Source organism: Bos grunniens, chromosome 29 (assembly GCF_055505025.1).
Source record: "Bos grunniens cultivar Pamir isolate PY7600 chromosome 29, Bosgru_T2T1.0, whole genome shotgun sequence".
In the NCBI taxonomy this organism is placed as follows: domain Eukaryota; kingdom Metazoa; phylum Chordata; class Mammalia; order Artiodactyla; family Bovidae; genus Bos; species Bos grunniens.
In genome coordinates, this window is record NC_141193.1 from 5,016,150 (window position 1) to 5,037,926 (window position 21,777).

General features: G+C 44.8%; 1 protein-coding gene across 1 annotated transcript in view; it reads left to right on the forward strand.

Moving 5' to 3' along the window:
• The window catches only part of TESMIN (testis expressed metallothionein like protein), a 46,184-nt gene that overhangs the window by 17,304 nt on the left and 7,103 nt on the right, over positions 1 to 21,777 (forward strand). Inside the window, exons 6-9 of the mRNA XM_086385236.1 lie at positions 1,022 to 1,093; positions 15,408 to 15,510; positions 18,026 to 18,202; positions 19,909 to 20,084. Coding sequence (XP_086241362.1) covers positions 1,022 to 1,093; positions 15,408 to 15,510; positions 18,026 to 18,202; positions 19,909 to 20,084 — 528 coding nt within the window. The remainder of the gene's footprint in view (positions 1 to 1,021; positions 1,094 to 15,407; positions 15,511 to 18,025; positions 18,203 to 19,908; positions 20,085 to 21,777) is intronic.

The window sequence follows — 21,777 nt, forward strand, 5'->3', positions numbered from 1 at the left end:
TGTTTGGGCATGTGTGCTCCTGCTCAACCCCAGGGTCTACCCACCATCTCACAGAGCTGACATCCCAAGTGCCCTCAGGCAGCAGTGCTTCTGAGCCACGCTTGGGAGCTTGTCCGTTTCTTAACCCGCAGCCTCCCTCAGGTTTAGCAGTATCCAGCACACATTCACCTCGCCCCTTCTGATGCCCCTGAAAACGGCTTCTGGGCTAATCCCCAAAGGAACAGTTAGGAGGGCAGTCCCCAGTACCCACATGATAACATTCAAAACACATGTGATACTCGTGGTAATACTAGTCAGCTCTAACACAGTGGACGATGATTTGTCTGTTGTTTCTTTAGCTTATACTCTTCATTAGTGTTCTGATTTGAAAAATACAGAAATAGAAGTCTATTGGTGTGGGGAGCCACACACAGTGGAGGCTTAAACAGATGAGTGGAAGAAGCTTGGGGAAGGTCCAAGGCCCAGTGACGTGAGATATCTCTCCCTCCTCTGCTCCCCAAACGGTGTGTGTCATAGTTGTGAAGAGCCTGCCTGCCAGTGCAGGAGACACAAGAGACACAGGCTCAATCTCTGGGTTGGGAAGATCCCCTGGAGAAGAGCGTGGCAACCCACTCCAGTATCCTTGCCTGAAGAATCCCATGGACAGAGGAGCCTGACAGGCTACAGTTCATGTGGTCGTGAAGAGTCGGACATGATGAGTGACTAATGCTTTTGCTTTCACTTTCACTTTCCCTGGGGCCTGTGCCCTCGAGTTCGGCCATCTGCTCCCCGAGACTATGTGTGCGGGCTTGGGGAGGAGACAGCGATAGGGTCTCTGGGCGTGCAGCTGGACCTGGCCAGGCCTGCTACTCACATTGTGAATGTGCATGCCGCTCCATCTTATGATCTGGCACTAATAAATGATACCTATAACTCTTTGGTGTTGAGATTTTCAGTCTTTGTTCAAAAACACCAGCTGCTTAGCTAATTCTCTTTTTGAAGAGTAATGATCTGAATACATTTTCTTTTTTAATCTTTATAGAGTAACTCTTAGTTCATTGGACACAAAGTCTAAAAAGCCATGTAACTGTACCAAATCCCAGTGTCTGAAATTGTAAGTAATCGCAAATCCTTCATTATTAAGTAGAAATAAGGTTGTATAGAAATCAGTAAGTGGAGCAGGGTCCAGACAAACGTGAACGGCTAGTAGTGTATATGCTACAGTTAAGACTCAACAGCCGTGTACTCACGCTCCTCGTAAACCAGAGAGACTAGAAACAGCACCTTCTGCATAAGCCTGGTTGGGATCTTTCGGTATTATCTTGACCAACTAACTTAGTAAAAGACTCTGCCTGCGCCTCAAGTGGTGTGATTTTCTTGGATTTTGGTTTACGTTCTCCAGCCCCTCCAACAAGTGCTAAACACTGCATTCTTGTTGAGCATTAACTGTAACATTTCCGCATCTTAGTTTTTAAAAGCTGGATGAATTGGTTTACTCTATATTGAATTCTTCTCAGAACAATTCTCCCCCAGGGATGCCAGCTTCCTGGGAGGCTCAGTCGGGGGGGGGGGTGGTAGGGCAGGTTGTGAAGCAGAATCCGGGCTGGGGTGGACTGTGTGGCTGGAATAGGAGGTGGACCGGTCACCATGACTGGTGGCACCGTGCCCTTGAGCTCCCGTCCCCGCCTGTCATGTGGAGGTTCATCCGTGCAATCTGTCTGCTCTCAGCTTCTGCCCTGAGTGCCCGCCTAGCTTTAAGTTACGTGATGGAAGGGGAGAATACGCCTTGTGCCGATGTCTAACAACCCTAACCACTATCTCCACATGATTTTTCCATTGGAGAGCTCCTGCTGAAGTCACTGAGAGCTCCATTGATGGGACAGTGATGTGGGGGTGCAGAAGTGGGTAAAAATCCAGAAGTCTGTGAAACTTGGTTCACAAAACAAAACTGAACAAACAAATTGATTTTTTAAGTTAATGTTAAAATCTAGGGTTGACTGTATGTAAATACTGAGTTGTCTTTGGTTTAGTCTGTGAATGCAAGTCCTATACCTCTCTGAACGTTGGACACACCATGAGACTATTGATCAGGAACTCTAATAATGCAGCTGGGTGAGGAGGAAGGTGAACAGAGAGAAAAGCCTGGACCATGTGACACTGTCGAGCCAGAGTGGCCAGCCCAGATGGAAACTTCTGATGCGGTGGAGGACGAGGTGGTAGAGACGAGAGTGGACGGAGCTGGGGGGTGAAGGGGTTCCTGTGGACAAGGGCTGCCATGCTGCTGGCTGGGTCGGCGACTGGGTTGCCCATGAACAACCCGTGAAGCCTAGAGCGAGGTATGTACACTGTGACTGGGGAAGAAGTGAGGCGGCTCTTAAGGACTTGGAAATAAGATGTCTCTAAGAAGGGTTTTTCCATGATCCAGAGGATGTTGGCCATTTGATCTCTGGTCCCTCTGCCTTTTCTAAAACCAGCTTCAACATCTGGAAGTTCACCGTTCACATATTGCTGAAGACTGGCTTGGAGAATTTTGAGCATTACTTTGCTAGCGTGTGAGATGAGTGCAATTGGGCGGTAGTTTGAGCATTCTTTGGCATTGCCTTTCTTTGGGACTGGAATGAAAACTGACTATGCCAAAGCCTTTGACTATGTGGATCACAATAAACTGTGGAAAATTCTGAAAGAGATGGGAATACCAGACCACCTGACCTGCCTCTTGAGAAAACTGTATGCAGGTCAGGAAGCAACAGTTAGAACTGGACATGGAACAACAGACTGGTTCCAAATAGGAAAGGGAGTATGTCAAGGCTGTATATTGTCACCCTGCTTATTTAACTTATATGCAGAATACATCATGAGAAACGCTGGGCTGGAAGAAGCACAAGCTGGAATCAAGATTGCTGGGAGAAATATCAATAACCTCAGATATGCAGATGATACCACCCTTATGGCAGAAAGTGAAGAGGAACTAAAAAGCCTCCTGATGAAAGTAAAAGAGGAGAGTGAAAAAGTTGGCTTAAAGCTCAACATTCAGAAAACGAAGATCATGGCATCTGGTCCCATCACTTCATGGGAAATAGATGGGGAAACAGTGGAAACAGTGTCAGATTTTATTTTTTTGGGCTCCAAAATCACTGCAGATGGTGAGTGCAGCCATGAAATTAAAAGACGCTTACTCCTTGGAAGGAAAGTTATGACCAACCTAGATAGCATATTGAAAAGCAGAGACATTACTTTGCCAACAAAGGTCCATCTAGTCAAGGCTATGGTTTTTCCAGTGGTCATGCATGGATGTGAAAGTTGGACTGTGACGAAGGCTGAGTGCCGAAGAATTGATGCTTTTGAACTGTGGTGTTGGAGAAGACTCTTGAGAGTCCCTTGGACTGCAAAGAGAGCCAACCGGTCCATTCTAAAGGAGATCAGTCCTGGGTGTTCTTTGGAAAGAATGATGGATGCTAAAGCTGAAACTCAAGGTCTTTGGCCACCTCATGTGAAGAGTTGACTCATTGGAAAAGACTCTGATGCTGGGAGGGATTGAGGGCAGGAGGAGAAGGGGACGACAGAGGATGAGATGGCTGGATGGCATCACTGACTCAATGGACATGAGTCTGAGTGAACTCCAGGAGTTGGTGATGGACAGGGAGGCCTGGCATGCTGCGATTCATGGGGTTGCAAAGAGTTGGACACGACTGAGCGACTGAATTGAACTGAACTGAACTGAAGAAGGGTTAGTGAATAGTGAAGTCGCTCAGTCGTGTCCAACTCTTTGCGACCCCATGGACTGTAGCCTACCAGGCTCCTCTGTCCATGGGATTTTCCAGGCAGTAGTCCTGAAGTGGATTGCCATTTCCTTCTCCAGGGGATCTTCCCAACCCAGGGCTCGAACCCAGGTCTCCCTTATTGTAGACAGATGCTTTACTGTCTGAGCCACCAAGCTAAAGTGAAGAAGGGTTACTTATTGATTACTTCATAATGGAAAGGCCCAAGAAATAGCTTCTTGCCTAGAAGCAGCTTTCCAGATTAATCGGTGACTAACCTGCTAAGGAAAGATTTTATCATCACAAGGGGGCTTGGTCAGCGTTGGAACAAATGAAGAGGAGGTTCAGAGTGTTTGTGGTGCTGTCCTGGGAAGGCAGACATTGTGCCTGGGGGCTGCGGGGGCCGCCCACTCCAGAGAAGTGCGGGTGCCATGCACAGGGGAGGTGCAGCCCTCCCGGTGTGTTCTGTGCCTCTGCACCTCTAAATTCACACTCAGCACTGGTGATTTTGCTTCCTCAGTAGCAGCATCCTGAGAAGCAGGGGGCCCTGAATAAAGGCTGGGAACATTATAGGCACCGGAGGGGATGCTGTTTCCACCAAAAATTAACACATAGCACTCTGAACAGTGCATCTTTGGTTGGTATCAATCTACCACTGAAAAACCAATTATCTCCAGAAATACTGCTTTTGGAAAGGCTAGAAATGGGCATATTCAACCCAGTGGACCTTCTTGGTGAGATCTGTGTGCTTGTGCTGGTGGCAACACCACTCTGTCTCCGTGTGCCACAGGTACCCATCCTGATGCCAGTCAGGGGTGGATTCACCACTGCGGCTCCACTAGCCAGCATGGCAACAGCACCAGTCATAGCTCTTAGCTTCCTTTAGCTTTTTGCCCCGCAGCGAAGTCATGTTCAAAGCAGTGGAATCTAATTTTCTTGGAGTCTATTTGTCCCACATTATTGGGAATCTCTCTTGGATAAATGTTAAGAGGGATTACTACTAATTGACCATTAATAAAGAGAAAACCACATTATTGTATTTTTTAAAAATCCAGGTGCTGCATACACGTGGGTAAAAATCAGTAAGTATATGTGATTACAATGGAGAGAACTGCATCATAATCTGCATCCCTCCCCCTCCGCAGACTTCTCCCTAGAGGCCGCCACTTCAGTGACTTCTGTGTTCAGGCTTTCCGAACTTTGCCTCCATGTCTGGAAAGATCATCTGCTGCCATCTCGCTGTGGGAGAGGAGGGGACACTCTGCACTCAACCCCCTTGGCTAGAGCCACCGTTTTCAGTTCCTTTGCTGTTTACCCTTGAAAGTCAAAAATCTTATACTTCAAATTTTTGTTTTTATTGTTGTTCCAAAGTTTTAAAGTGTTTGTAGCCAGGGATATGCCAGGATGCCAGTGAACAAAGAATGAGTTTGGAATGTATCATCTCAAGTCTTTTCAAGCACTACAACTAAAATTTTAGGCTACAATGTGCCTGCGGGAAGTGAACGTACCACAGAGCATCCTGGGTATTTTCTTGAATAGTATTGTCACTTTCTCATTAAGTGACAGAGTAAGACTACCCACAGAGGGTTGGAAAGTTGCTGTCTGCCTGCACTGCAGCAGTCTGTACCTCGAGGACAGTATCTTTAGCAGATGATGCGCTGGTGTTTCATAGCCAAGAGAGGGGCCACAAACCTCGAGTGAGGGCTGTAGACGTGGTTTCCTGGGCAACAGTGAGAGTGCACTGAGGAAGGAGGACAACACAAACACCTCGTGCAAGAATAGCTAGACTGCGGGCAGCACTGGTGAGGCAGCATGGGCTCGGGAGTGAAGCAGGCCCTGAAACAGCGCCACCCACTCTCACTCATCAACCTGCAGGCAGCTGGATTTTCTTCCACTGAAGACTGGAACCCTTATGTCTGTCCAACTGACCCACCAAGTGGAGGAGCCTGAGACCAGAGAGGGCGGTGCTTTTCCAACTCTCATCTTGTGGCTGCCATTATAGCTGTTACCATTGGGGCAGATCAGCCTGAGCTTCCTAGGAGGAAAAGTGATTCTGCTTAGAGGGGAGCCCACAGAGGTAACAGAAGGGAGTGGAATTTGGGTTGAGGGCCAAGGTGTACGTCCTGGCCCTAGACATGGGTTTTTGACCCTGTCTGACCCTTGTTCTAGCCCTGAGAGAGAGAACGTGTGCTCGATGGAAGGCCTCATGGGGAGGAGTCTGTGTCTTGTTCACAACTCTACCTCCAGCGTCCAGTGCAAGGCTGCTGTCGACCGGGCACTCAATACACACGGCAGAAAATGAGCAGTGACTTTTGTTGAACAGAAGTTTTCAATTTAATATAGTCAAAATTACCAAATGTCTTTATTGTTACTGCCTTTGTGTGCCTTGTTTAAGAAATCTGGCCATATCCCAAGGTTAAACAGATGTGCCAATAGACTATTTATAAAAGTTTAAAGGTTTGCTTTTTGTCATTGAGGCCTTAATGCACCCGGAATTGATTTTTGTGAATGGCATTAGGTAGAAATTAATTTTTTATCATATGTACAGTTAATTTTCTAGCACCATTTATTGCAAAACCCTAATATGGTCATCCATAATCTGCCATGCATTCCCTGTCAGCTGTCAGAGTTTGAAGTATACATGTGGGTCTGGTTCTGGGTTCTTAATTCTGCTCCTTGCAAGGGTCCCACTTCTTAGTTGTAACGATTCATCTGTGAATTTCCTTCATCTTTGTATTTAAGCAATCATTTTGTCTGCAAAGTGTCTTTGATGGTGTCTTTCCCATCCTTTCCTTTTCCTTGCCTTATAGTCTTAGCTAGGACCTCTACAGCTGTGACGAGGGAATGCTGGTGCAGGGCACTGCCTTGCTCCTGATTTTCATAGAAACACTTCTAAAATTCCCTTACCTAAATTTTATTCCCTGAATAAGATATTTGCTATAGGTTTTTGAGAAATGCTCTATAGTATGCAGAGGACATGCCTAGATGCTGTAACAGACTCTGCACGGCAAGCAGGGCTCTTGTGGTGGCTGGTCGGCGTTAGTGCCTCCTCCTCCTTCAGCAGATGTCCTGCCATCCTCGAGTGATTCCCCAGCTGCCACCCACACAGTCGCCTTCCCGCCATGAGGAAGAGGAAAGAGCAGGGTAAAGGCACACTCCTTACCTTCTAAGGCATAATCCGTGATTGCCACAGCCACTTCCACCCAACGTCCCTTGGCCAGAACCTAGTCGTGTGGTCAGACCATGTGGTGTAGGAAGCTGGGAAGTGAAGCAGAGTCAACCACACCGTCAACTAGAGCTGTGGCAAGGGGCAGAGCGAGGGGTGTGTGGGCTGTTTTCTGCTGCATGCCCACCTCGGACTCAGAAAGGGTCCTTCTGTGTATGCCTGGGTTCCTAAGTGCCTTTCTTTTTTAATTCTTAGTATAAACGAGTGGTGAATTTTATCAAAGCCTTTTAAATGCCTGCATTCTTTTAAATGATCAGATTGCTTTCCTCTTTTAATCTTACAGTTTGATCTATGACAACATTTTCTAATGGTCATCCACCCTCGTAGGCCAGAGATTAAACCCGATTTGATCATGATGTATTGATTTTATCTTTCATGTGCACTGCTAGATTTAGTTTTCAATATTTTGTTAGGATTTTGTATCTTTTTCATGAGTGAGATAGATCTGTAGTTTTCCTTTCTCATATTTTCTTTGTTTGAAATTGCTATTAGTGCTGAATTGCCTAATAAAATGCATTAGTAGTCTTCCCAAATTCCCACTGGACCCTCTTTTTCTCTAGCCTCTGGAAAAGTTGGGCAAGATAGGATTTATTAGTTCTTTGAAGTTTGATTAAACTTTGTGCATAAAGCTGTTTGATTTAATGTCTGGGATTTAGAGTGGGGGTAAGAGATGGAGTACTCATTCACTCTCTTTACAAGCTGTTGCCGTCTCTAAGTTTGTGCTTCTTCTTGAGTCCATTTTATTTTATATTTTCTTGAAGATTATTGTTTTCTTGAAGATTATTGATTATTATTATTGACATTTTTAAGTCTCAGTATATGTCTGTTCATATACTCTTTTGTTATTTTTAAAAATTATCTATCTGTAGTTAGAGCTTTAAATTTTTCTAATTTTAATTTCTACTATTGTTTGTTGTATCTTTTCTTCTCCTTGATCAGTCTCATGAGAGATTTGTCTGTTTTGTCAGTCATTTCAGTGCAGCAACTTTTGGTTTTATTGACTTTCTTGCTTATATTCCTGTTTTAAAAACATTACTTCTTACTCTTAACTCTTTTCTCCCTCATATAATAATTATTACAATGCATGCCTGCACGCCCAGTCATGTCTGACTCTGTGACCCCATGGACTAAACTGCCAGGGTCCTCTGTCCATGGAATTTTCCAGACAAGAATACTGGTGTGGGTTGCCATTTCCTTCTCCACGGGATCTTGCTGATCCAGGGATCTCACCTGAGTCTCTTGCGTCTCCTGTATCATAAGTGGGTTCTTTACAACTGTGCCACCTGGGAAGCCCATTTTCTCCCTTACACTTTATCATTTTATTCCCTTGTTTTAATAGCTTTTTTGTGTTAAATATTTATTTACAATCTTTTTTTAGGAAATGCATTTAAAGCCATAAGTTGCTCTGTGTACCGCTTTACTGCATCCTCCAAGAGTATGTGCTACTTTCATTGTCACTCACTCAAAGTATTCTGTAATTTTCATTGTAATGTTCTCTTCACTGCATGAATCATTTAGGTGTACATTTCAAAGTATCCAGATATATATGTATGCATATATGTGCATGTATCTGTTTATATGTATTTTTAAGCAACATTTTTACTGTCAATTTTTATGTTTAATTATAATGTGCTGAGATAATATGGTTTGTATGATAGCAATACTTTGAAATTAATGAAGATTGCCTTATGACAATGTTTGGTCAATTTTTAATATATTCTATATTAACTTAAAAATGTATATTCTCTATTTGTTAGATGCATTTACTATCCACTAGTTCAAGTTTGTTAGTTTTGTTTTTTAAATCTGCTAAATGCTTATTAAATTTTGTGTGATTCATCTGTTTTTTATAAAAGTTCATTAAGACGTCTCATTATGATTGTGAATTTGCTTATTTTTTCCTTATAATTCCATTTTTGTTTATATACTTTGAGCCTATAGTGAAAGGTGTACAAATTCATGATTGTGGTATCTTTTTGGAATTATTCCGTTAACTGTTAAATGTGACTCTATATCCTAGTGCTTTTTGCTTTGTATGCTTTTTTTTATATTACTATTACTACACCATATTTTCTTTGGTTTGTATTAGCAAATGTGCTCTTACCGTCCTTCTGTGTTCATGCTCTGTGTGGTAGTGTTTTAGGTGTGTCTTCTGTCATCTAGATATAGTTGGGTTTTTATTTTGTTTTATTTACTTATTGTATTACTATTATTCTTTTGGCCATGCCACGCAGTGACCAGGGTTCGAACCCACCAGTGACCAGGGTTTGACCAGGGCTCGAACCATCCTGCAGTGGAAGTACAGAATCTTAGCCATTGGACTGCCAGGGAAGTCCTGTAGTCGGGTTTTTAAAAAGCAAATCTAATAATCCATGTTTCAATAGACTTTAAAATCTATTTGCATTCTTTGTCTCGTTATTGATATATGTGGACTTATTTGTATCACAAATAAGTTTCATAAATTTTTTTTGAAGCCTTAAAATTTACTTAAGTTCTTTTGTTTCCCAAAATGGCAGCATTTCATATGTGCAATCTGCACCTTGCTTTTTTAAAATCATGGTAAAATATGCAGAACATAAAATTTACCATTTTAACCATTTTTAAATACACAATTCAGTGGCATTAATTGTACTCATGATGCTGTGCAACCATCACCGTTACCCATTTCTGGAACCCTTTTGTCATCTCAGATAGAAAGTCTGTACCCATTAAATAGATTTCTGTTACCCCCAACCCCTGGCAAACCTCTGTTCTACCTTCTGTCTCTTAGTTTTCCTGTTCCAGGCACCTCGTATAGGTGGATTCATACAGTATTGTGCTTTTGTGTCTGGCTTTTTTCACTAACATAATATTTTTAGGGTTCATCCATGTCGTAGCATGTATTAGTACTTTATTCTTTTTCCAGGTTGATTAATATCCCACTGTATCATAGACCACATTTGTTTATCCACTGATTGTCCATCATCTGTTGATAGACACTTGGGTTGTTTCTACCTTTGACTATTGTGCATAATGCAGCCACGAACATGGGTGTGCACGTGTCTGTCTGAGTTCTTGCTTTCATTTCTTTGGGGTATATACCTAGAAGTAGAATTGCTGAATTATATGGTAACTTATTATTTAACTTTTTGAGGAAACACATTACTGGTTTTCACAATGACTACACCATTTTATATTCCCACCAGAAATACAGAGTACCACTTTTGTGTTTTCTGATTACTGTTTTTTCCTCGCTTCCTTTTTTGCCTGATTTATGTTTTAAAAACTAATGGCAAAGTGGAGGAAGTTGAAGGTGAGGAGACATCACAACAGCATAGACAAAAATGATGGTGACCTGGACTCGGGCAGAGATGGCAGGATGAGGAAAACCCACAGATTTAAGAGACGTTTCAAACTGTATGTAAAGAGACATACACATTTTTCACTCATTTATTCATTCCACAAATATTTTTTATGCCTGTGATTTCAGGGATAGAGAAAACAGAAATTAACAAGAAAAGTTATGGTCCCTGCCGTCTCAACACTCACAGTCCAGCTGGGGAGACAGACATGAATATAACAGTCACATACACAGAGATCGTGGTGGATGTGTGGCAAAGGAACAGCGATGGGCAGAGGGTAATGGGGGAACTGACCAAGTATGACAGCCAGGAAGATTTTCCTGAGGAAGGGAATGGTTTTGGATGAGGAGGAGTTAATCAGGAGTTAATGAGGCAGAGGTGGATTCAAAGTGGGTCGATAAGAGCATTCTAGGCAGAGGAAATAGCAGGTACAAAGGCCATATGGCAAGAGAGAGAGGGCACCGGGTTCTGGGAACAGAAAGGAGGCCAGTGCCATCTGTGTAATATTGTTCATTATACCAAAATGTACAAAATAATCTGAATGTTCATCACTCTATACTGATGTTACTACAGAGTGGGATACAGTGCAGTCATTACAGTGACATAAATCTATTTACATGTAATATTAACTCTCATATTGATAAGTAATAAAAGCAAGCTGTCATATTGATTACTAACTTTGATACATAGTAAAATCACATTGAAACTGTATAGAATATGACCTTGTTTTTATTTATGTATTATATGTAATCAAACAGCATATAGTTATTGATAACATGTATAGTTTTACAGAAAAACTCTGAAATATATTCACCAAATGGTCGTCTCTAGGGAGCAGGATTCTGAATTATTTTAATTTTTTCTTTTTATTTATATTCTAAAAAACTACAACAAATGTTATTTTCTTGTATCAAGAATACAATTAGCAAAGACATTTCTGAGCCAGAATCAGAAGACTTGGTAACCTCTTGGATATGAAAAAAGAGAGAAAGGCAGTCATCAGAAATGACTTGGGGTCATGTCACTGGGTGGGTGATGACACCACAAATGCAGAGAGACTACAGCAAGAGCAGGGTGAAGGCTGAAGGAGAAGGTCAGAACTTAAGGTGTGGACACCCTAAGTTGAAGGTGGAAATGTCTGATAGGCAGTAGGGAAATGGTTTTGGAGCCTAATCGTGTCACACGCTGCTGTGAGGTAAATGCAGTGCAGAGGTCCTTGCACTTTCTGGTTAGGGAGGCTGTTGACCACCTTTGAGAGTTAGAAGGAGGCAGGAAGATGGTCCGAGAGCAGTAGATTAAAGAATGAATGGGGATGAGGAAGGATGAGCAGCAAGTGAGGAAACCCTTACCTGATGTTTGTGAAAGAAGAAAATGAGACTTTGGTGACACAGATTTACAAATCTTCTACATAAAGTGTTTTTAAAAAGAAAGTGAAAGTTGCTCAGTCATGTCCAACTCTTTGTAGGCCTATTCTCCAGGCCAGTAGTGGGTAGTTCTTCCTTTCTCCAGGGGATCTTCCCAAGCCAGGGATTGAACCCAGGTCTCCTGCATTGCAGGTGGTTCTTTACCAGCTGAGCCACCAGGGAAGCCCAAGCATACTGGAGTGGGTAGCCTATCCCTTCTCCAGTGGATCTTCCTGTACCAGGAATCGAACTGGGGTCTCCTGCATAGCAGGCAGATTGTTTACCAACTGAGCTACCAGGGAAGCCCAAAGCTTTAAAAAGTAGTCAATAAATAAAATCACCCAGCAAAGTGTGTAGAGTGAGAAAAGAAGTGTGCCTAGCTTGGATCTCGGTGACTAAACATATCTTGAACTAGGTATAAAATTCTAGATTGTCAGTTTTTCCTCTCCATGCTATAAAAATATTGTTCTACTGTTTTCCATTATTTCTAACACAAAGTCTTTGGTCAGTCTAGGTAATGTCTTTTCTCTCTGGTGTTTTTACAATTTTCTTTTTATCTTTGATTTTTCTTATTATTTGCTTTTTTGAGGTTCATTAGTTTCTGAAGTCTGAGGACCCACAACTGGAAAGCACAGGTATCCTCCAAGTATAACTCTCTTCTGCTTCTCTTTTCTGTCCTGTAATGCTTATCAGTCATGCGTGACCCCCTAACTAGGGACCATTTCTCTTCATCTCTCCCATGTTTCTAACTTCTTTGTCATTTTATGCTGAATCTGGATCTAACTCTTTATCTTTGTTTATCCTTTCTGACTTTTAATTATTGCTTTTATCCAGGTCATATGTACATAGTTTAAAGAGCTAAATAGGGGATTCCCTGACTGTCCAGTGGTTAGGACGCTGCATTTGCACTGCCGAGGGCCTGGGTTTGAGCCCTGGTCAGTCCATGGGGTCGCTAAGAGTCACACAAGACTGAGTGACTTCACTTTCACTTTTCACTTTCATGCATTGGAGAAGGAAATGGCAACCCACTCCAGTGTTCTTGCTTGGAGAATCCCAGGGACGGGGGAGCCTGGTGGGCTGCCCTCTATGGGGTCACACAGAGTTGGACACAACTGAAGCGACTCAGCAGCAACAGCAGCAGCAGCAGGGAACTAAGTCCTGAAAGCTATGTGGCTCAGTCAAAAAAAAAAAAAAAGTCTAATAATTATACAAGGTTTATGACCAAAAAATGTAGTTCCTGATAATTGTTCCTTATTTTCTGATCTCCAGACACTTTTGGCCCTTAACCAAATCTTTTAGTATTTGCCTCCATAAATCTAAATAACATGCCTGTATTGCTGCTTCTTGGCTTTTCAGTTTCAGCATGATCTCTTGTTTTTGTGCCATGAAAGATGTGGATTTAGCCTTTTCCTCTTCCTACTCACACCTAACCCCCTCCCAACATGCACGTGGCCTGTTCCCAGACATCAGATGTACTTTGTTAGATCAGTAGTGTTTTTATGACTATGAAAACACATCTGAGGTTTGATTACTGTTCTTCCTCAACTTCTTTCTCTTCTCCCTCACGTTAATACTTAGTTTTTAAATGTATCGAACACTAACTTAACCCTTAACTCTTCTCTGCTTGTGTAAGTGCTTTCTCAACACATGCAAACACGCTAGGTGCTCAGTGGCCTGGTCTGGAGGAAGCCTTTCCTGCCGCCGTCAAGGTCCTGCTCCTAAGGGGCTGGTTCTCAGCCCTAGGTACAGTTCTCCTTACCCTCCTTCCAGCATTGGTCCCAGGGTTTCCTTTGCTTCTTCCGCATATCTGACCCCCTGGCTCCTGGATAGCATTATCTTCCTCATTCTTGATTCACTGCATTGTTTTCAGGCAGCATGTCGTCCAGCAGCTTCCCAAGCAAGAGTGATGGAGAGAATGTTTTCAGACTGTGTGTGTCTGAAAGTGTCATGTCTGTCCTCACACTAAGATGATCACTTTGGATGGATGGTAGGATTTTCAACTTCAACTAATTAAGTTTTCCTTTAGGATTTGGAAGGCTTTGCTGCATTTTCTTCTAGTTTCTGGGGTAGTTATGAAATTTTTTCTCACCCTTTGTATGAAACCTGTATTATTCTTTCTAGAACCTTCTGGGATCTTCTTTCTGGTCCCTGTGCTCTGAAATCTCCACGAAGTAGATTTGTGGGAAGGTTACCTTTGAAGGACTCACACTTTATAAGGGTTTTTGATGCAGCTCCTACCTTCTGTAGCTCAGACGCTGTCTCCTGTAGCAGCGGCCAATCTGAACGCAAGCTTTGGGCCACTAGGGACCGGCAGAGGGCCCAGACAGCACTTGGCAGCTGCAGACCCACCCCTCTGGCTCACAGTTTCTTTTCACATCCAACAATCTCCTTTACTCTCCTCTTTGTTTGGCATGAATTTTGACACATTATTTAAAATATTAAAATAATAAATGTTAAAATAATTGTACTTAGGAATTCTATAACAGGAAAGTTTCTGCAAGCATCTAGTCCACCATATAACCAGACGCAGAGGCCCTCCTGCCTTCATGCAGCACTCTGTCGGAGGAAGCACACCAGGGCTTCAGGGCTTCCCTCAGCAACTCTGGGAGACCAGGCAGTCAAGTGGCAGAATTCCCATGTCCTGGCTCTAGACGCTGAAACAAATAACTTGGATCAGGTAACATGGGAAACTAGTAGCAGAGCTGATATTAAACCTGCATATGAAGCTCTTTTCCATGAACTGTGCTCAGGAAGAGAACACTATGGGTCCTCTCTAGTCACGAGCTGAAGCCGTGGGGTGGCTAATGAGCCTTCCAAAGCCTCTCAGGGGTGCAGCTTACAGGTAGGTTGTTCGGAGTCTGTCCAGACGCTCAATTCTTACATGAGTTGAAGAAAGTGTCCTGTCCCTCTTCATACTGAAAAACCTCAGGCCTATAAATGCCTCGGTCATGCGGCACGAGAGGAAGCTCCTGCAGGAGCGTGTGAAGCAGTTTCATGGTCATCAACACTGAGAGGTCTTCAAGGATGACACAGCAGAGAAGGTGCTGGCCGCCTGAGCCACAGGGTACTGCCTGTCTGACTCCAGGACCTCAGGGTGGGAGGTGGATGCTCAGACAGGTCTACTCAGCCTGCTACTCTGTGGATTCTGAGTACGTGGAAGACTTGTGTTACCACATGTGACAGCACTCACCTGTGTTTGTGCCCCAGTCGTGTCTGCCTCCTCCACATGCTGACATGGAGTGAAAGTGCGACAAAGCCTGGGTCCACCTCTAGGTCCCTCAGGTTTTTCACATAGGCAAGGTCTGGCTGAGAAGTGAACTGGCATTCAGTGATGTTGGCTGGGTTGGGATGGTTGATGGGAGAATGGCTCAGTGCTCACCAGCTTACAGCTCTCCTGGAACAAGGGCAGTGGGCATCAAGGGAAGGAGGTAATGGATGCCAGTGGACATTGACTGGAATATTGTTTATTCTGCCAACTGCTGTGTTATGAAACCCATGATTTTCACTAGTCTCTCTCTTCTGTGTTGGTCACTGGAGAACATCATCCCAGTGGATCTATTTTCACAGAAACAGGAGAATCAGGTAACTAAAGGTCGTGTCTGACCCAGCGTGCCGGCCAGCCTTCCCCCATAGGTATATGCACGCTTGTCTTCATCTCCTCGCTGGGTGCCTTTGACACGCTGTGTTGTTTTATCCACAGGTACTGTGATTGCTTTGCTAACGGGGACTTTTGCAACAACTGCAATTGTAATAATTGTTGCAACAATTTACGTCATGAAATCGAAAGGTTTAAGGCCATTAAGGTAAAAATTTCCTTTAAATACACTCATGTTGACACATATATGTGGAATCTAGAAAAATGGTACAGATGAACTTATTTGCAGGGCCAGAATAGAGATACAGATGTAGGGAATGGACGTGTGGACACGGGGAGTGTGGGAAGGGGAGGGTGGGACAAACTGAGAGATTAGGATTGACATACACACACTGCCATGTGTAAAGCACATAGCTAGAGGGAACGTGCTCTATAGACAAGGAGCCCAGCTTTGTGTTCTGTGATGACCTAGAAGGGTGGGATGGGGAGTGGGAGTGGGAGGCAGGCCCGGGAGGGGGGGTTTTGTGTGCCGATAGCTGACTCACTTCATTGCAGCAGAAACTAACACAACATTGTAAAGCAACTAGACTCCAATTAAAAAAATGCATTTAAAAGTTCCAGGAATATTCACAAAACAATCTCTACAGGTTTCTAATTTCAATATTGGGGAAACCCCAAAGTATTGAAGAGTATACATTAAACAGGACTCTCTTCATGAAGGAGGGGCACTGGCCATGACCAGAAGCTGCTGTGAGAGTGGCAGCCAGAGAAAGACCTTTATTCTCCAACCGGTATCAGGAGGCTTAGAGGGGCAGCAGGGTCCCAGAAGTTTCCGGGTTAAGGACATGCAGATATCCATTTTGTCTTGATTTGGGGTTTGGAAATTTAGATTGTGTTCTGTAGCAGATAAGCCTAAGTTCAAAGAGCATAGTTTGAAAAGGAATAGATGGTTCACTGTGTGAAGAAACCTTGATGAAAGCTCTCAGCCATTGTTAGTTTGGGCTGATTTTTATTCTTCTTGGCTTTGGGCGAAAGGGAGAATCTAGAGGTGAACAGCACCTTGGAGAGCCCCTCAGGCCACCTGCTAAAGACTAAATGCAGGAGAGAGGTTAACCGCCACCCCTCCACACCCCCGGTGACGAAAGACCACCGGAGAAGGGAGCACAGCCCACCTGCCCAGGCCATGTCTCGGCGCCCTCTCACTTGCCAGAGGAAACTTGGACTTGAGGCTCTCATACTGTGCCACGGTTAGTCTGGTTTTTTCTAAAATAATTTAATTTGCCTCGATTTATAGATAAATCAATTGAAAACCAGTTTTGATACTGGCAGATCCACAGGACAGAAAAAAATAGTGATTCATCTGAAGTTCAACACAGTTGTATTTTCTTTAGGCATAAAGAACACTATCTGCAATTAAAAGTATAAAAAGTTTTATTTAAAAATCATGGAAAGCTGGTAGCAGTGTAAATTGGTGCAAGCACTTCGGAAAATTGTTTGGCAGTAGTTACTAAAGTTAAACCTCTGTTTGTGCTGTGCCCGGCAGTTTCATTCCTGAAAATACAACCCCTAGAAATGAGTGTACATGTCCACCAGGGGCTTGTACAAATATGTTCACAGCAGCTGTGTTTATAATAGCCCCAAACTGGAAACAAGCCGGGTGCCTCTCTGTGCTGGACTGGATAGGTCTGCAGTATATGATGGGTTACACATGTCAGTGGAAAAGGAAGACCTCCATCTCTGCCACAGCCCAGACAGCCTCACAGACACTGCACTGGTGAAAGAAGTCAGATGACAAAGAGTACATGCTGAAGGGTTCCACTTAGCTGAAGTTGCAGAACAGCAAAATTAAAGCAGCGCAAGTCAGAAGATGGGTTCCCACTGGGGTGTGTTGATGGGCAGAAGACATGAGGGACCTTGGGTGGGGAGCTGGACTGTCCTCTGACCTGGCCTGGGTGGGGGCCACATGGGGGTCACACGGGGGTCACAAATGCCCCAATTCATCATATTCCACCATCCCTTCTGCTTCACTAAAAAGTAGAACACACACCAAAGGGTCCTCACTGCAAAGGCCCTTCTGCAGAGCCAGGCTCTGGTGTCAAGACGGAGCCCCACACTCATGGTGAGGGGAGAAGGAGCATGGGGCTGCCTCTGTGATGTCCATATTGCCCCAACCCAGCTTAATAAAGAGAACAGGGCCATCTTGTTAGAGAGGTGATTGAGACCTGGGGCTGACCGTGAACTCAGAGACCAGATGCCATCCCTGGGCCACAATCTTCTGACCCCTCGGCGCCTCAGTTTCTTCATCCATCGGGCGCCAAGAGGAGGGGTGGTGTTTGCTCCACAAGGTTGTGTGAGGCTTCAGTGAGAGAATGCATACATCGCACAGAAAGATGCCTGGAACACAGTGCACGTTTAATAAATATGAGCTGGTAGCAGAGTGCCGTGATCCCAACTATTAACATCTCAGGAAACAGTGTACACAGGCGCCGGGAAGGAGCTGTGTTCAAATGGACACAGTGATTTTCTTTGCATCTTTACCGTCCACTATTCCACCTTTAAGTATTCAAGAGAATGGAGCAGGACCGGGGTAGAGGCCCGCTGCTCGTCGTGGCCGCTCCTGAAGTTACAGCTAGACCCAGTTATGGCAAGCCAGATACGTGGCACTAAGCATTGTTTTAAGTAATAAAATATATCTTGATGGAGTTTTGCATTTTCTGTCTTAGGCATGTCTTGATAGAAATCCAGAAGCTTTCCAACCAAAAATTGGGAAAGGAAAACTGGGTGATGTGAAGCCTCGACATAACAAAGGATGTAATTGCAAGAGGTCGGGCTGCCTTAAGAACTACTGTGAGTGCTATGAGGTCAGTCAACAATTGCCAAGCATTATTTTTAAAAGCCAGGTAAATGGTCTAAGTAACTTTGTGGTTAAAAATTTAATTAAGAATTTAATTTTCTTCCTTCCAGGGCTTCTAAAGAGCACTCATCAATCTACCTTAATGTCTCAAACATAAATTTCACTTTATGAAGCAAGGGCTCCTTTGGGAGCATGTTGTCCCCACTGAGCTCGCCCCGAGTGTCCCGGGAGGGTGCCCAGTGCCACAGCCCTGCCCGCTCTACGGCTGCTGATCTGATGCTGGAGCCACCCTCAGGGGCCGGCAGTCTGTTGGCTCCCTGAGGTGGGCTTCTGCCCAGCTGAGCAGAGCAGAGATGCTCTGGGAGGGCAGTGAGGACAGCCTTGTCCCCAGACGAGCCTTCCCCTGGGTGCTTTGAGGGGGCAGCTTCCAAGTGGACAGAGACCAGAATGCACAGCTGCCCTTGCTGCTGGGGAGATGCTGACCAGTTCTCAGACAGAGCTTTGTTTCCTTCCTCAAAAGATTTAAAGGCAGTAGAAGGACTGGTTTTCTCCTTTAGGTTCATCCCTCACTCACCTCCTTTTTCTGTCTCTCTCTGTCTTTCTTTGTGTTGAAGGGAAAGGAAGAAAGAGGGAGGAAGGGACCCTCAGGCCTTGTCAGTGAAGCAGCCGAGAAGCCCCTCCTGCAAAGACTCTGATTTGCTTGAGGTCTCTTGGGGATGTTCCTGTGAACTTTATTTTTAGAAGATTGTCATAGAAGGTCAGGCTTCAGTAAAGTCTTCCTGATTCTGGAGATCTGGCAGACCTAGCAATCCGCTAGCTCACATTTTGAAAATAGAGTAAAAAACACTGTAGAGCTGAAGGTACAGGAAGGCAGTGGCCTCACCCGGTGGAGCTGCTCTCAAACCTCCTCTCAGTGCCTCCGCTCTGCTCCGCACCCCCGCTGCTGCCCCAGGGCCCTGGCACCCTGGGGCAGTGTGCCAGCCGCTTTCCCCAGCTGGGCAGAGGGCCTGCAGCGCCTGGTATCACAGCAGACTAGAAATTCCAGACAACCTCCTGCTCAGAACTCCCAGAGGTGCAAACGAAAGCACACCCCTTTAGACGCAGGTCTGAGTTTCCCTGAGGGAAACCCCCAGGGGCTGAAACCATGAGGAGGCCAGAAACGAGCTAGTCTTCCCGCTGCCCCCAGGTCTGGCTGGCACAAGGGGTTGGCCCCCGGCCCTGAGTGTCACACGACCATGTGACAAGAAACAATGTCCCCCCAACAAGGAAGAGAGAAGGCCCTCCCCTACAACGCCCACCACAGGCCTGGCCTCGGGGGGGTTTCGTGTTTCACCCATGCTCTCAGTGCTGAAGGAGAAGGCTGTCTGGGCGGCTGGAGTTCTAGAATCGGCCAGGGCAGGCTTCCTTCAGAACAAGGGTCAGGTAGAGTCTTCACTGTGTGCCCCCTGGGTGAGGGAGAGACCCAGCTCTGCTCAGGGCTCACACCCACACCCACACACATGCCTTCAGGAGCCCCCTCCCTCTCTCACCCCGGGTGGCGGCGACATGGATGGAAATGTGCCTTTCTCCTTACATCACCGTCACTCATCCATCTTCACTTCTCCCCTCCCCTTTTTTTCTGGTATGAATATTGCGATTACTACATGTGTGTACACACAAATATAAAACATTATTTAAGGTCCAAATAGTTTTTGTCAGTTTTTGATGAATTCTAGGGCAACCTAATTTTATTAAAGCATTTTATGTTACCAGGCCAAAATTATGTGTTCTTCTATTTGCAAATGCATTGGTTGCAAAAATTATGAAGAAAGCCCAGAACGAAAAACACTAATGAACATGCCAAACTACATGGAAATTGGAGGTTTTGAAGGCGGCCATCATTTGTCACCAACAAAATTTTCAGGACTGCCAAAATTCAGAAAAGATAGGTAGGTACTCTGAACTCAGCCTCTTAATAAGGGAATTCAAGGATAACTTGAGAGGGGAGTTGGGACTTCCTGGTGAAACAGGGCTTAGGATTAAGCGCTTCCACTGCAGGAGGCATGGGTTCAGTCCCTGGTCGGGGAAACTAAGGTCCTGTAAGCCTCACCTCACAGCCAAGAAAAAATTTAAGAGGAGAGTTAAAATGGTTTCCACACTGGAAAGAAAGCATTTTTGTCTGTGGGAAGGCAGGAGATGAGGGATAGGGAAGGGAGCCTCCAGCTTCTCTATCTTGACCAGCCCTCGATCCCACACTGTGTTACCCCAGAGGCGCCCCGCTGCCCAAACCCCTCGGTCCTCTTTGTCCTCCTAGCTCAACCTTTCGGTCCTCACTGTCTGCGTTGCCCCTGTTTTGTACAAGAGCAGAGGGCCTCCAGGCCCTCAGGTGGCAAAGGCCTGATCTCTAGACAGCACATGCCTGAACCGCTCTTCACCACAGGAAGTGACGCGAGAAGCGCTCTCAGTGCGTGCTGTACGCCTCACTAAAGGGCGTGTAGAGCCCACTTTAGTGGCGTGTCGTCCCGTGTAATTATTTTGAGGCCATTTTTTAATATTTTGTAATAATTACAAAAAATATTTGTGATTATTATACTCCTAGGAAGTCTCAAAGGTTGAGTAATAATTTTATTAGATATTGGACTAGATTCACCTGTTTAAAAAAATTTCCTTGAGTTTGATGGGATGGGTCATGTCATGATAAACTACCAGATGTCATTAATTAATTGATAACATGTAGAAAAGACAAATTCCTGCTTTGTTGGTTAGAGACATCAGGAATACTCATCACTGTGACCTGAAGAGGTCTTTATTAGTAAAAATGTACTGAAGCATGGCTGCATCTTCTGTGAAATTACATGTGGAAACATTATTGCCTGACATGGTGATGCTGAGTATCTGATGGAATGTCACAGGGACTCTATACTCTGGAGTCCGGTCTCAAAATGTTAAGACTCTTGACCTGAGGCCAGCCCTGTTCATTCATCTGCAACAAAAGTCATTGTGTATTGCCTTGACAGATTTAAACCAATCCCAATGTCTATATTTTCATAATCTAGAGGTTTGCTAAATTTTCTCAATTTGAGCATGACTTGGGCAACTATCTAGCTAAGTCACAGTTGCCCCCGCAGCCCAGTGAGGAAGTGACTGGTCCTGTATGACGTGGTTCACCTGACTTTCAGAACCACTTCAGGGATGCTGGGGGTGTTGAGAGGCAAGCTGACAGTGTGCCCCCAGGAGGCGACTCCTCAGAGCCCCCGGGCCCCTGGGGAGGAGGGGCCAGCGCCCAGAGCCCGCTGTGCTGGGGCCGCTTTCCTCAGGCAGACAGACTGTGCACGGAGCCCAGACCACGGCTTGTCTTGGCTAAGACTCCTGCTGCTTCAACCCCTGCGCAGCCTGCAGGCTTGATGCTGCAGCCCAGGTTTCCAGGCTCCTTTGTGGATCTAAGTTTGAGAAAATGCAGAATCTTCAGGGAAAAGGATGTCTAGGAGCTGACAGACTCATCTGTCCTCTGCATTCTTCTTCTAAAAGCAGTCCTATATATGGTCACAGGGCATATAATTTCCAGTATTAAGAAAACAACATTAGATTTTACCAGTGGCACTCTTTAAAGTGCTATAACAAGCATGTCCCCTGGACTGTGAA